The sequence below is a fragment of the Penaeus japonicus genome, unplaced genomic scaffold, assembly GCF_977035675.1.
Source record: "Penaeus japonicus unplaced genomic scaffold, GWHDUDI00000001_assembly GWHDUDI00000039, whole genome shotgun sequence".
Taxonomy (NCBI): Eukaryota; Metazoa; Arthropoda; class Malacostraca; order Decapoda; family Penaeidae; genus Penaeus; species Penaeus japonicus.
In genome coordinates, this window is record NW_028234441.1 from 18454719 (window position 1) to 18467218 (window position 12500).

The 12500-nt window shown below is 38.5% G+C and overlaps 2 protein-coding genes across 3 annotated transcripts in view; one reads left to right on the forward strand and one right to left on the reverse strand.

Annotated features, from left to right (window-relative positions):
* The window catches only part of LOC122265912 (uncharacterized), a 14411-nt gene extending 5488 nt beyond the window's left edge, over positions 1-8923 (forward strand). For both annotated transcript variants that reach the window (XM_043035403.2, XM_086533622.1), the window contains exons 2-13: positions 1-213; positions 677-792; positions 1334-1480; positions 1762-1971; positions 2097-2238; positions 2866-3100; positions 3725-3898; positions 4729-4839; positions 5407-5572; positions 6049-6190; positions 6984-8000; positions 8275-8923. The exon at positions 1-213 is cut by the window's left edge and continues 1618 nt beyond it. In XM_043035403.2, the coding sequence (XP_042891337.2) occupies positions 1-213; positions 677-792; positions 1334-1480; positions 1762-1971; positions 2097-2238; positions 2866-3100; positions 3725-3898; positions 4729-4839; positions 5407-5572; positions 6049-6190; positions 6984-8000; positions 8275-8427 (2826 nt within the window). In that variant the 3' untranslated portion in view covers positions 8428-8923. The remainder of the gene's footprint in view (positions 214-676; positions 793-1333; positions 1481-1761; positions 1972-2096; positions 2239-2865; positions 3101-3724; positions 3899-4728; positions 4840-5406; positions 5573-6048; positions 6191-6983; positions 8001-8274) is intronic.
* A 433-nt stretch (positions 8924-9356) lies between these two features.
* Positions 9357-12500, reverse strand: part of LOC122265913 (acetoacetyl-CoA synthetase) — a 14106-nt gene continuing 10962 nt past the window's right edge. The window contains exons 9-12 of the mRNA XM_086533623.1: positions 12349-12500; positions 12012-12148; positions 11603-11805; positions 9357-11112 (exon numbers count right to left, since the gene is read on the reverse strand). The exon at positions 12349-12500 is cut by the window's right edge and continues 80 nt beyond it. Coding sequence (XP_086389749.1) covers positions 10975-11112; positions 11603-11805; positions 12012-12148; positions 12349-12500 — 630 coding nt within the window. The 3' untranslated portion in view covers positions 9357-10974. The remainder of the gene's footprint in view (positions 11113-11602; positions 11806-12011; positions 12149-12348) is intronic.

The window sequence follows — 12500 nt, forward strand, 5'->3', positions numbered from 1 at the left end:
GAGAATGAGATAGATACAGATCCTGGAGAAGCCACTTCTGCTGTTCATGGTGTCTGTACTAGCAATGAAGAGGAATTAGAAAAATACAGTCTAGCTGAAGGACCTTTTGAGGAGGCTGACGATCTCAGAAATCTTAGTGATATAGATTCAAAGGTCCGCCGATCTGCTCGTCTGCGGAAGATCAAGGAACAAAAGAAGAGAATACCCGATGAAGTAAGTTTTTGAAAGTACCTGTGAGATATTGTCAATCATATTAGGATAAACGAATCAGTTTTCTGTTTATCATTATTCCTCAGCTTTCTAGATGAGATTAATAATTATACTTGTAGATGATAAGTAAATGTAAAAATATTTGGGAACAATGCAGAGAATATTTAAGTGTTGGTACAAGGTTAAAAATGTATGCAAAAAAATCAGACAAATTTAGAATGATCTTATAGAAGAAAGATTTTGACAGAAACATAATTCCATATTATGAAAGAATTGATTAAACATTTTAATAAATTTAATAAAAGGAGTTTTAAAGAGAATCAGGATTTTGGAATAATAGATGAAATGATAGAGTATGATTTATTAATAACTTATGACTTCATTAAGATATAGGAAACATTGGACAGGCATTTTGTTGGGTTTGTAATTTGACTCCGGCAAATGACTTGTCGTGCCATCTCCTCAGGAGCCCCCACAGCAGCAGCAACCTTCTGAGCCAGATGCAAAGAGGAGCCGACCTGCGGCAAAGAGCGAGCAGAAGACCGTATTCTGGGAGTGCGATAAGTGCGATGCTATGTTCAGGTACACCATACACCTTTCTCTTTTAAGCATGATCCCTTTAGATCACTGAGCTTAAGGTTGTCAAGATGATTTTCGGATCAGTGAGTATAGAGAGATGCTTGATGCACATATGAAAGCATATTTCTATAATGTTCATTTGAAAATGCCAAAATTAATCCTCATAATGACAGAAAACATTGTTTTTTTTATTTTTTATTTTTTTATTTCTTTTCATATCTCAGAATAGTCCATATTGCAGATTCCTGGAGTTCTATTAATTTTTTTCTGGTTTTAAAAGTGGTATTTACTTTTTTCCTAATCTTTTTGGGTGGGTGAGGGGGTAGATAAAATGTTTTGGGAGGTCGACTTCTTTTATAAGACCATATATGACTTTATTATTATGGAAAAAATATAACTTTTTTAGATCAGTAAGGAGGATTCACATGGTGCTTTTGATTTATATGCAAAATATTGAGGTGTCCTAGTTATAGATTTACAGAATTGATTTACTATATTTTAAGAGAAATTCCTCTCATTCTGACCTGACCCAACCTCTCCTCAGGACCAAAGTCAGCCGAGACCGCCATGTCCAGGAGGACCACGTCTTCACCTGCTACATGTGCGGATGGCAAGGCAAGAACAAGACCAAGTATGAGGTGCACATATCTACTGTGCACTGCAGCCAGCAGGCTCGCTGTCTTGCTTGCAGGTAGGCTGGGTGATGTTTTCATCTTGTGATTGAAGGGAACTTTTTTGATTTAGGGGGCTGGCCTAAGGAACATTGGGTGACTTGCTGGGAGTAATGCTATTGAGATTAATTTGCATGTATCTCATAGCCCTTGGTTGGCTTCTATTTTTACTTTTCATTACTATTTATGCTGTAATGTGTTAAGTGTACCTGGTGACCAGGAAGGCAAATATAGCATAAAAAGAATATGTTAAAAAAATTGTAGTAGAGTCCACCTCACTCCACGGATCTCTCTGGCGCAGGAAAGACTTCCAGAGTTACGAGGCCTACAAACAGCACATGAAGGCAACGCATTCTGTGAACACGGATATAGACATCAAGACGGAGGCAGAAGAGAGGCCACTGGGAGGGGAACCGGACTGCTCTAGGGTGACCCAGCGTGAGGGTGGAAGCGATGGAAAGATTGGGGAACTTCTGTCCGATAGCGGGGATGCGGAGAAGCCAGATGCCAGGTAGGATATATTTTGATGGAGGTTATTGATTTAGGTTCTTTGAGGTCTATGGCATAGCAATGCAATTCTGTCTTATTTTTTTTTTAGTCTTGATGTCTTTCAGCCTCTGAGTTCTTGCATTTCAGTGACTCAAAAGTTGCGCTGAGTGAGGATGAAGCTTTCACTGGATATGGAGAAAAGAGATGTCCATACTGTGGCAAGCAGTTTCAGCGTCGAAGTCGATTGCTCAGACACATCAACTATCATCTGGATAATCGCAAGTTCACTGTGAGTTTTTGTTTTTGTTTTTTGTTCTCTGCCTATCACTCTCTGTCTTTGTTTGTCTGTTCTGCCCATGCGGTCTTTCTTTCTCTGTTTCTGTCTCTATATCTATCTCTATTTCTGGCTCTATCTCTCTTTCTATCTCTATCTCTATTTCTATTTCTGTCTCTATCTGTATCTTTATTTTTATTTCTATATCTATTTCTATCTACATCTCTATATCTATCTCTGTTTCTATATCTATCTCTATATCTATTTCTGTTTCTGTCTCTATCTCTATTTCTGTCTCTATCTCTATGTCTCTATCTCTATTTCTGTCTCTATCTCTATCTCTGTTTCTGTCTCTATCTCCATCTCTATTTCTGTCTCTATATCTATCTCTATCTCTATTTTAGTCTCTATATCTATCTCTATTTCTGTCTATCTCTATCTCTATTTCTATCTCTATATCTATTTTCAGCTCTGTTTCTGTCTCTATTTCTATCTCTCCATCCCCCCTCTTCCTTGTCTGTGCCCCTTCTCTCTCCCTCCCCTTTTCTTTGTCTTTCCTTTCTCCCTTCCCTGTATTCATCCCCAACCCATCCCCTCCGTGCAGACCAGAGCCTCTCACCCCCAGACTCAACCCCATTCCAGTGCGAGTACTGCACCAAGGCGTTTGTGGAGAAGAGTGGACTGGACGCTCACCTGCTCACCCACCGCCCCATCAACAAGTCGTGCTCGGAGTGTGGGAAGGTCTTCAAGACGCGCAGGACTATGAAGCGGCACCTCAAGACGCACCGGAATGTGGTGCACTCGTGCGGCGTGTGTGGAAAGCAGTTCCGCCACGAGGAGTCACTCAGGATTCACAAGTCGGTCCACAAGGATGGGGGTAAGGCTTCTGGTTGAGGGGGGGGGGGGAGCTGAGGCTTTAGAGTTAAGGCTGCAACTCCTTTAAGCTTTTGGTAAACTTTTAAAAAACTTTCGATTATAAGATCACCCCAGTAAAGATTGTCTTGAAATCTACAATTTTATAAACCTGATGCTGAGCTACTGTTTTTCCACTAATTTAGCATGTAATCATATAAGTTGATTTATAACTTTCGACAATTATTTTTTGAAGAGTTAAAAAAAAAGAAGATGTTTATAGGTAATTTTTGCCTGTTAATGATAAAACTTGCTAACTTTTATTATTCCTGAGAATATATGCTGTCAAATGAGGTCCCATGCCTAGGAGGAGCCTAAGCCATAAGAAAATATTTATTTGGTCATGGAACCATCTACAATATAAAGATGAATTGGCAGAAAAAAGATTAAGCAAAAAAAAAAAAAAAAAAAAAAAAAATCTGTTATTTTCTTGACAATAAGTGTTTGATCATGTACCTTTGTTAAATTAGTAATTATCTTCTAGATAGAGACAGCCTATAAACAATCTCAGGATATTTATATATATCTGAAATCATCTCCATCTCTTCATTTCACAAGCACATTTTTGAATAGGAAAATCTTTCGGCAGGGAGTGGGAATGTCTGCAGCCTCTGCAAGAAAGATTGCAAGACCCCTTATTACCTGCAGTTGCACATCACCACAAAGCACGAGGCAGCAAAGTTCACCTGCCTGCAGTGCGATCGGTCGTTCAAGTGGCGGCAGAGCTATGGAAAGCACATGGCCATCTTCCACAGCAACGCGGGTGAGAGAAGTGCAATTGACGGAGGGAGAACTTTGGACCATAGTCTGTCGCATGTCAGATCTGCTCTGTTGATAGGTTTAATTTCCCTAATTATGGAAAGCAGATATACTGTCAGTGTGACTAGGCAAGTAACTTGGATGTCATTGTACAATTTCGGCTTCTGACGTCATCCTCTTCTCAACTATTCAGATTCAATGATGTAAAATAATGTCATTCACTTATAGCTTATTAATTACTTTCACTTCCATTCTTTTCAGCTTTTCTTTCATTTAAGTAGATTTCATTATCATTGTTTTTATTAGTATTTTTGTTGTTATTGTTATTATAATTTGTATTGTTAATATTATTAGTAGTAGTAGTAGCAGTATTGTTACTATTATTATTATTATTATTTTTTTTATTTTTATTATTTTTATTTTTATTATTATTATTATTTTTATCATTATTATTATTATCATTATTATTATTATTATTATTATTATTATTATTATTATTATTATTATTATTATTATTATTATTATTATTATTATTATTATTATTATTATTATTATTATTATTATTATTACTATTACTGTTATTACTATTATTATTATTGTTAATAATTTTAATGTTGTTATTAAGATTATTATTATTATTATGTTTATGATTATGATAAGGATGATGATGATGATGATTTATGTTAGTAATAACAATAATATTTTTGTTGTTGTTATCATTATCACCATTATCATTATGATTGTCATTTGATCCTCATAGTTCAGATGATTTAGCATATAGATACACAAAGAACAGAGAACAAGAGACAAGAACTGAGTCTCCTCATTTTCCAGACATGCAGTACGCTTGCCCCAAGTGCCCCAAACACTTCAAAACGGCTTCGGAACTGCGGTTGCACCAAGTGGCCCACAGCGACGAGAAGAAGTACATCTGCGACATTTGTGGTGAGTCGCTTAAATTTTTCGGGAAGCGTAATTTTCGTTCCTTGGTAATATGGGGTGATACGTAAGAATGTTCCACTTGGGAATGTGGAGTGATGTGGAATTGCTTGATGAATGTTGATTGATGGTTCTACTTACTATATTGGAATTTGGGGCGGATGAGGTCCAGAGAGGGAGTGATAATGGGGTTTCCCGAATAAACTGCTGTGATTTGGCTTTTTAAACTGTAATTGTATATCAATCTATATTTATATCTAGCTATGCATTTGTCTATTTATTTATCTATTTGTATATTTATATATTTAACTATCTGTTTATTTATCTGTCAATCTGTCTATTAGTATATCAGTCTATCTATCTCTTTTATCTATGTCTCTATGTTTCTATGTTTCTATGTCTCTCTCTCTCTCTCTCTCTCTCTCTATATATATATATATATATATATATATATATATGTATGTATTTATATATCTATAACTATATCTATCTAACTATATCTATCTATCTATCTATCTATCTATATATATATTTATCAGTCTATTTATCCATCTCTAAATATACTTGTTACAGGTAAAGTCTTCAAACACGAGTACACACGGGACAAACACGTGAAGACGGTGCACCAAGACAAACGCGACCACATGTGCCCTCAGTGTGGCTCACTCTTCAAGGCCAAGGCGTACCTGGACCAACACCTGTCGCAGGTTCACACTACCAAGGAGAGGGTCAAATGCCTGTATGTACCCAGGCCAGTTTTCGTCTTATTTTGGTTTATTATTATTGTTATTTATTTATTTATTTATTTTTTTGCCCACTATCACTACTGTTTTCATTGTACTGATCATTACCACTATCTTCTCCATTATTGTCATCACCACTGCCTCTGTCATCATCAGCTTTATTTTCTTTAACTTCTTTATGTGACTCTTGTGAAAATGAAAGATATTTGTACACAGTATGTATATATAATTTATGCAACTTTGGACCATATATATATATATATATATATATATATATATATATATATATATATATATTTATATATATATGTATGTATGTATGTTTGTATGTATGTATGTATGTCTGTATGTATGCATGCATGCATGCATATAGTTTTTACTGTAATTTTTCATTTCTATTATCTTTCTTACCAGATTTCTGACAGTCAAACTTTGTTGGAGATCCTTTTACAAAATCTGCCTCCCCTTCCAGGCAGTGTGGCCATGACTTCAAGACGATGTCTAATCTCAAGAGCCACATCAAGAGCGTCCACAACTCCCGGAACCCAAAGTATACGTGCGAGACGTGCAAGAAGACATTCATGGCACCCAAGGACTTAGCCAGGCACACCAAGGTAGGCGGCTTTCTTTCTCTTTCTGTGCTTCGTCTTTGGATATTTTTCTTCTTCCTCCAGTTTTTCTTTGTTTCTATCCTTTTTCTTTCTTTTTTATTTTCTGTTTTGTTCTACTTCACTTTTCCAGTGCTAGTTATAATTTTTTTTGCTAAAAGGACAAAATTTTGGTCCTTGGTACAATTTTTGGGAGATCATAGTAACCCTTATTTTGGTGTGAATGGCACTTTTTGGGGGGATGGGGGTCCTAGTTACACTATTTGTTTATAGTTCTCTCTGTCTGTCTGCCTCTTTCCCTCTTTCCTTCTCTCTCTCTCTCTCTCTCTCTCTCTCTCTCTCTCTCTCTCTCTCTCTCTCTCTCTCTCTCTCTCTCTCTCTCTCTCTCTCTCTGTCTCTGTCTCTGTCTCTGTCTCTGTCTCTGTCTCTGTCTCTGTCTCTGTCTCTCTCTTTCCTCTCTCTCTCTCTCTTCTCTCTCTTCTCTCTCTCTCTCTCTTCTCTCTCTCTCTCTCTTCTCTCTCTCTCTCTCTCTCCTCTCTCTCTCTCTCTCTCTCTCTCTCTCTCTCTCTCTCTCTCTCTCTCTCTCTCTCTCTCTCTCTCTCTCTCTCTCTCTCTCTCTCTCTCTCTCTCTCTCTCTCTCTCTCTCTTTCTCTCTTTCTCTCTCTTGTAATTAACAGATTATAGTAACAATCAGATTATTTAAAATAAAAGAACCTAGCTTGAAAAGGTAATTGTAGAAGTAAACCTATAAATTATCATGCATCTTAGAACCATCATAAGATGTTCACATTCTTTCCAGGTTCACACAGGTGTTAAGGACTATGTGTGTCCTGTGTGTAGGCGGAGCTTTGCACGGAAGGACAACATGGTGTCCCACATGCGCACACATGCCAAGGAGTCTGCGTTGCCGCCACAAGAGTCACACCGGGATGTAGCCCCCCCTACCATCCAGCCACAGGACCCAAGCATAACGCACATCTTAGGGATTCCATCAGCCATGGCAGAGTCCAGGAACACACAGTCTGCTGTGGCTGTCTCCTCGAATAGCATTGTCCTCTCCAGCATCCCTGTGTCTTCACATAACTTGACCCTTTCCAATATTCCTGTCTCCTCTAGCATAGCACTTGGCAGCCCTGCAGTGTCAGCAGCAAGCATGTCACTGCCTCCAGATTCCACCACTTTGTCTCTGTCACCTGTGTCATCTGCAAACGTCATTCTCTCCAGTGTTCCTTCGTCTTCGAACAGCATCATTCTATCTCGCATCCCAGTCTCAGCAAACAGTATCACCCAGCAGACTCTCCCTTCTTCATCAAATGCATTAGAATTCTCCAACCCAGCATCAAGCAACATAGTCTTTTCCAATACGCAGCTCCCAGTGCCTTCTGGCAGCTTGGACCTCAGTAACACGCATTCTGCACCCCCTGGCTGCCTGACTCTCAGCACAGTTGCCTGCAGTGATGACAGCGTCATTTCCACTGAAACGTCTGCACCGGCGAGTTCCCTGGGCTTCAGTGGCGATGCGCCCCCCTCCTCTTCCTCAAGTGCTGGCCACCCAGTGTTTGGCCTCCAGCACCACATCATGGCCCCTGCACAGCATGAGGCATCACCCATGGCATCCATGGCTTCCCTGCTCCCCCCCTGCTCAGCCCCAGGGACCTCAGGCACCCTCTCTCCCCATGTGGCACAGCAGGGCAATGCTGCACAGATGGTGTGGTCGCGGGTCGGCTCAGAGCAGGTGGCTCTGGCAGCCGGGGTGCTGAGTCTCCCTCCCCCTGCCCCATCACTCAGCACAGAGAATGCACAGCAGTATGCGCAGGTGAGGGACAGTGTTTAGTAATGGCTCAGTCTCTTCTTCTCAAAGTTCTTTCTCATTCACAATAACAAATAACAACCCTGGTAACTTTTTGTTATGTGTTGTTGCATATATAGACATAGAAATTAATATATGGATATGAATATATAGATATGATGTGAATGCATTCCTGTATGCATGGGGGTGTATAATGGAAATGACATGTATTTTCTAAGAACTACTAAACCTTACTACTACTTTTGTTGCCTTACAATTGGAAATATTTTCCTTTCCTCAGACCGGCCTTTACACCATAGTGGGTGAGGGCAGCAAGGTCACGCCCCTCGAGAACTTCACCCTCCACCCAGTGGAAGTGGCTCACCACTCCTCTCCGACAGCTCCCCCGTCACACCAGAGCAGTCACTCGTCAGCGGTGAGCGAGCAGAGATGATCCCCGTGGTTGCTGTTGGTCGAAGAGGGTTGCTTTGATTGTGTGCCGGGCTCTGTGAGAGTAGGCAGACACTCTTCCATTAGGCAGTTTTTTGATAGAATACAGATCTGTTTTATCTTGAGGTTTTGCTGTTCATTTTTTTTTCCATTTGAGGAGGTCTGGGATAGACATCTTTAGTTATTCTTTTTTTCTTTTTTTTATATAATGTGTATATATTTCTTGTTATTAGACCAGAGCTTTTGATCTTATGTGAATTTTTGACTATGGTTATTTCCACTGGAGAATATTGTAAGGTTTTCTTGTAATATATTGATTTATGCTTAATAAGTGCAATAATGATAATAACTGCACTTAGTCTTTATGCAAAGATAAATGAAATTTTATGTCACAGATTATTTAATCGATATTGGAAATTCATTTATTACCAAGTCCTGATATTCCTCCAAGAAATCCATCAAGGAAGTTTAATAAATTATTATTATTATTCAAATTTTAATATACTTTTAATATACTATGCTCCCTTTTTTCTGTGTCCATATGCAGATAACACACACGCACACGCACACGCACAGGCACACGCACAGGCACACGCACATGCACACGCACACGCACACGCACACGCACACGCACACGCACACCCACACGCACATATATTCAAAGGAACATTGTTCTTGCCCTCAAGAGGTTGCTCTTGAAGTCACAATCTCCTCACCTCATGCAGCAGTAATCCTTTGGAAATGAACCAGTGATTGCTCCAAAGGATCTTAAAAAAAAAAAAAAAACAACGTATATACAGTATTGCCTTATCTCAGGGAAGAGAGTTCTGCTGTTGAAAACTTGGAAAAGAGAGAATATATTAAAATGAAAGAAAATTATCTGGAAAGTTTAGTGGAAAATAAACCTAAAAGGAAGTAATTGAATCAAACAGGTTTTTCTTTTAATTATATATAATTAGTGTTAAGATATATACATGTAAGTAGTGTGTTCTCTAGATAATTTCACATATATATTTTTTCTCTCCAGGTATTTATAAAATGTATAAAATTATTACAGATTTCTCCATAACAACTAAATGCCTCCTGATATATATATATCTTTCAAACCTAACAAAAAATTACTAAACAACTATCACAGTTTTCTATGCCGAGTACAAGCTTTATCTTGGCGATTCCTCGGCTCAGAACAGGATACATACTGAGACTAGATGGAATCATCTCAGAACAGGATAGATATTGAGATTACATTGCACATCAGTATCCACAGCTTGGAAACCTAAAAAACGATCACACGTAAACTATTAACACGAGGGTTCAATGTGACCATTATAGGGATGGAAATGAGAGTAAATAACTTGACAAAACAAGATATGTAACTTCATACACAGAAATACACAGTGCAATTCTGATCGAGACTTAATAGTAAAGAGTCAGTTACGTCACTTGCATAGTAAAGTTATTTATTCTCATTCCTACCCTTTTCTACAAAAACGACCAACTAGCTAGAATCTTGCTCCTTGCTAATGCACAGTATTCAGTTTGGTTCACACAACCTAAAACCTAAAAATCAAAACTTGAGTAATTGTGACTTGCGTTGTGACACGTCACATTTCACCAACACTGGAAACATTTCAAGAGATTAGTATTTAATATGAATGATTAGTCCAAAAATCTTAATACTGCTTCTTCAAATACATATATAAAGAAATCATGTACAGATCTACTTGATACAATTCTTTCATGCCTTTAAACTAAGGACTTAGCATATTCAGAATCTTTCTCTCTTTCCTTCACAAAAATCTGTCTTATTAAGTCCTGTTCCTATGGAGAAAATACTTTTCAAGATTCACACTCCTTTGATTTTCAAAATGTCCTGTGATTAAAATTATAGTATTTACTTCAACCAAAGTATTGAAACTCATATAGCATTACCTAAAATTATCATGAGAGCAAAAACAGTGCAAAATAATCCCTATGTATTTATTTGCTTTACATGCACTGCAATTCTGTTAACTTATTTTTGAAAAATTCTTATCAAACATAGACCTTACAATATAGAGCCCCACACAGCATTTACAGTGATGCATGGCTTGTGCAATACAATATTTTGTGATCATTAATTCTTGAAGATGACTTCACTTGCAATAACAAAAAATGCATGAACTTTACACTATTTAATCAGATCAAAATCTTACATCAGGAGACTCGGAAAAGGCACATAAGCAATTATGTAAGTCAGTCTTATTTTTACTTTTTTTTTTCTTTATTTCCCTTTGCCTCTTTCTGTCTCTTCTTCAATATCCTTCTTGCGAATCGTCACAATGTGGCCCATCCTCAGCATCCTTGTGTAGAGCCAGGTGAGTGTGCAGAGCTAGTCACTTGACCTGCAATTACTACAGATCAATAGGTAGTTTTGCCACCCGTTCCTTGCAATCACACCCCCTGTTATCTAATGACCCTTGTAGACTCACCACCATTTCCCTTGTAACCTATTCATTGTTGCAGGTTCCCCATCCTTCCCCTGGAGTCACACCCACTTTCCCTTGTAATCCTACCACCCTTGCAATTCAGGGAGGTTGGCATAGAGGTCAAGGGAGTCTGGGTTGGAAAGTGCGGCTCGGTTTTCGACAGTCTCCCCTTGGATGATCTGACGCACAGCAACCTCCACTTTCTTGCCACTCACAGTATACTGTAATAGAAGTGACTGGCTGTCAGACTGTTGCTCTTTTCTTGTATGCTCTTCTTTATCTGGTACATAGGCTTTTTATTTTACAACTTTACCTTTTTGTATTTATTTTATAGTAACTAATTTATGCACCTTTGAGAAATAACATATATCATATCTGCAACATTTATCAAACCATTATGTTCTTAAAAAGTTCAGGACAATCAGCTTCCTAGCCTTTTATCTCTTACAGTTAATTTTTATTTCTAACAGTAAGGATGCATTACTATGTCATCTGAAAAGCATGGATGCTTTCTTTAAAAGATTTTTTTTTAAAGGTTAAAAAGTTGTCCCAGAAGGCTAAATGATGACCCTCTGTCCTTAGTAGCTCCAAACAGAAAAAAAGAAAGAAAAGAATGCCATCTAAGCTGGAGATTTTCAAGAAGTAAAAAGTATACTTCACATGAGGCTTAATTGAGGTTAACATTACGTAAGACATATGACTTTGACTTACCGGGACTTCTGAAATGGGCAGGATGATGGAGGGGACATGCCTAGCCGAGAGCTGTGAACGAATTGCCATTGCAAGACGACGCTTGAACTCCGGAGTCAATTCAGCAGGAGGGAGCATCTTTAGAAAGAGGACGACTCGTTCCTCACCCTCTGTGTTCCGTTGACCTACGCATACGCTGTCACTTACCTCGTCAAACTGTTCAACTGTAACATAATAGTGAGGTGACAAGTCATCAATCCATGATCAACACTGATAATTCTTTCATTTACTACACTACTATCTTTTTTCTTTTTCTTTTTCTTAATGTAATAATGGAATCAAAGTCTTCCAAACATTCCCACACTTCCCCCCCCCCCCCCCCTTATACAAACAAATACAAAGAACAACAGGAAGTATTTATGAGACTCACCGATGTTGTAAATTTCTGCACTTCCAAATCGGACCCCATTTGGGTTGAGTGTTCCATCGCTGCGGCCGAGCATGATTATTCCGCCCGTTTTGGAGTTGACGGTGATAAAGTCGCCGTGGGTCCAGGTGTGCGGGAATCTACAATGCAAATACACACTCAATACCCTACAACAAAATTTACTAATTATTAACTAAACAAGTCACTTAAAATATTCAATGCTGTGGCAAATGCTTTATTCTACATTTTCTAGATGACCAATGGCAATAATATGAAAAAAGACAATGATAATACTAAAAAAAGAAAAAAAGAAAAAAAAGAAATAAAGATAACCCCATACTTTGCAAAGTAAGCCTTGGTGTACTTGATCCCGCCGTCGTCATTCCAGAAATGTGTGGGCATGGAGGGGAAGGGCTTCGTGCACACCAACTCGGCACTTGTGTCATGCACTGGCTGCCCCTCCTCATCCCAAGCCTCAACCCCCATGCCCAG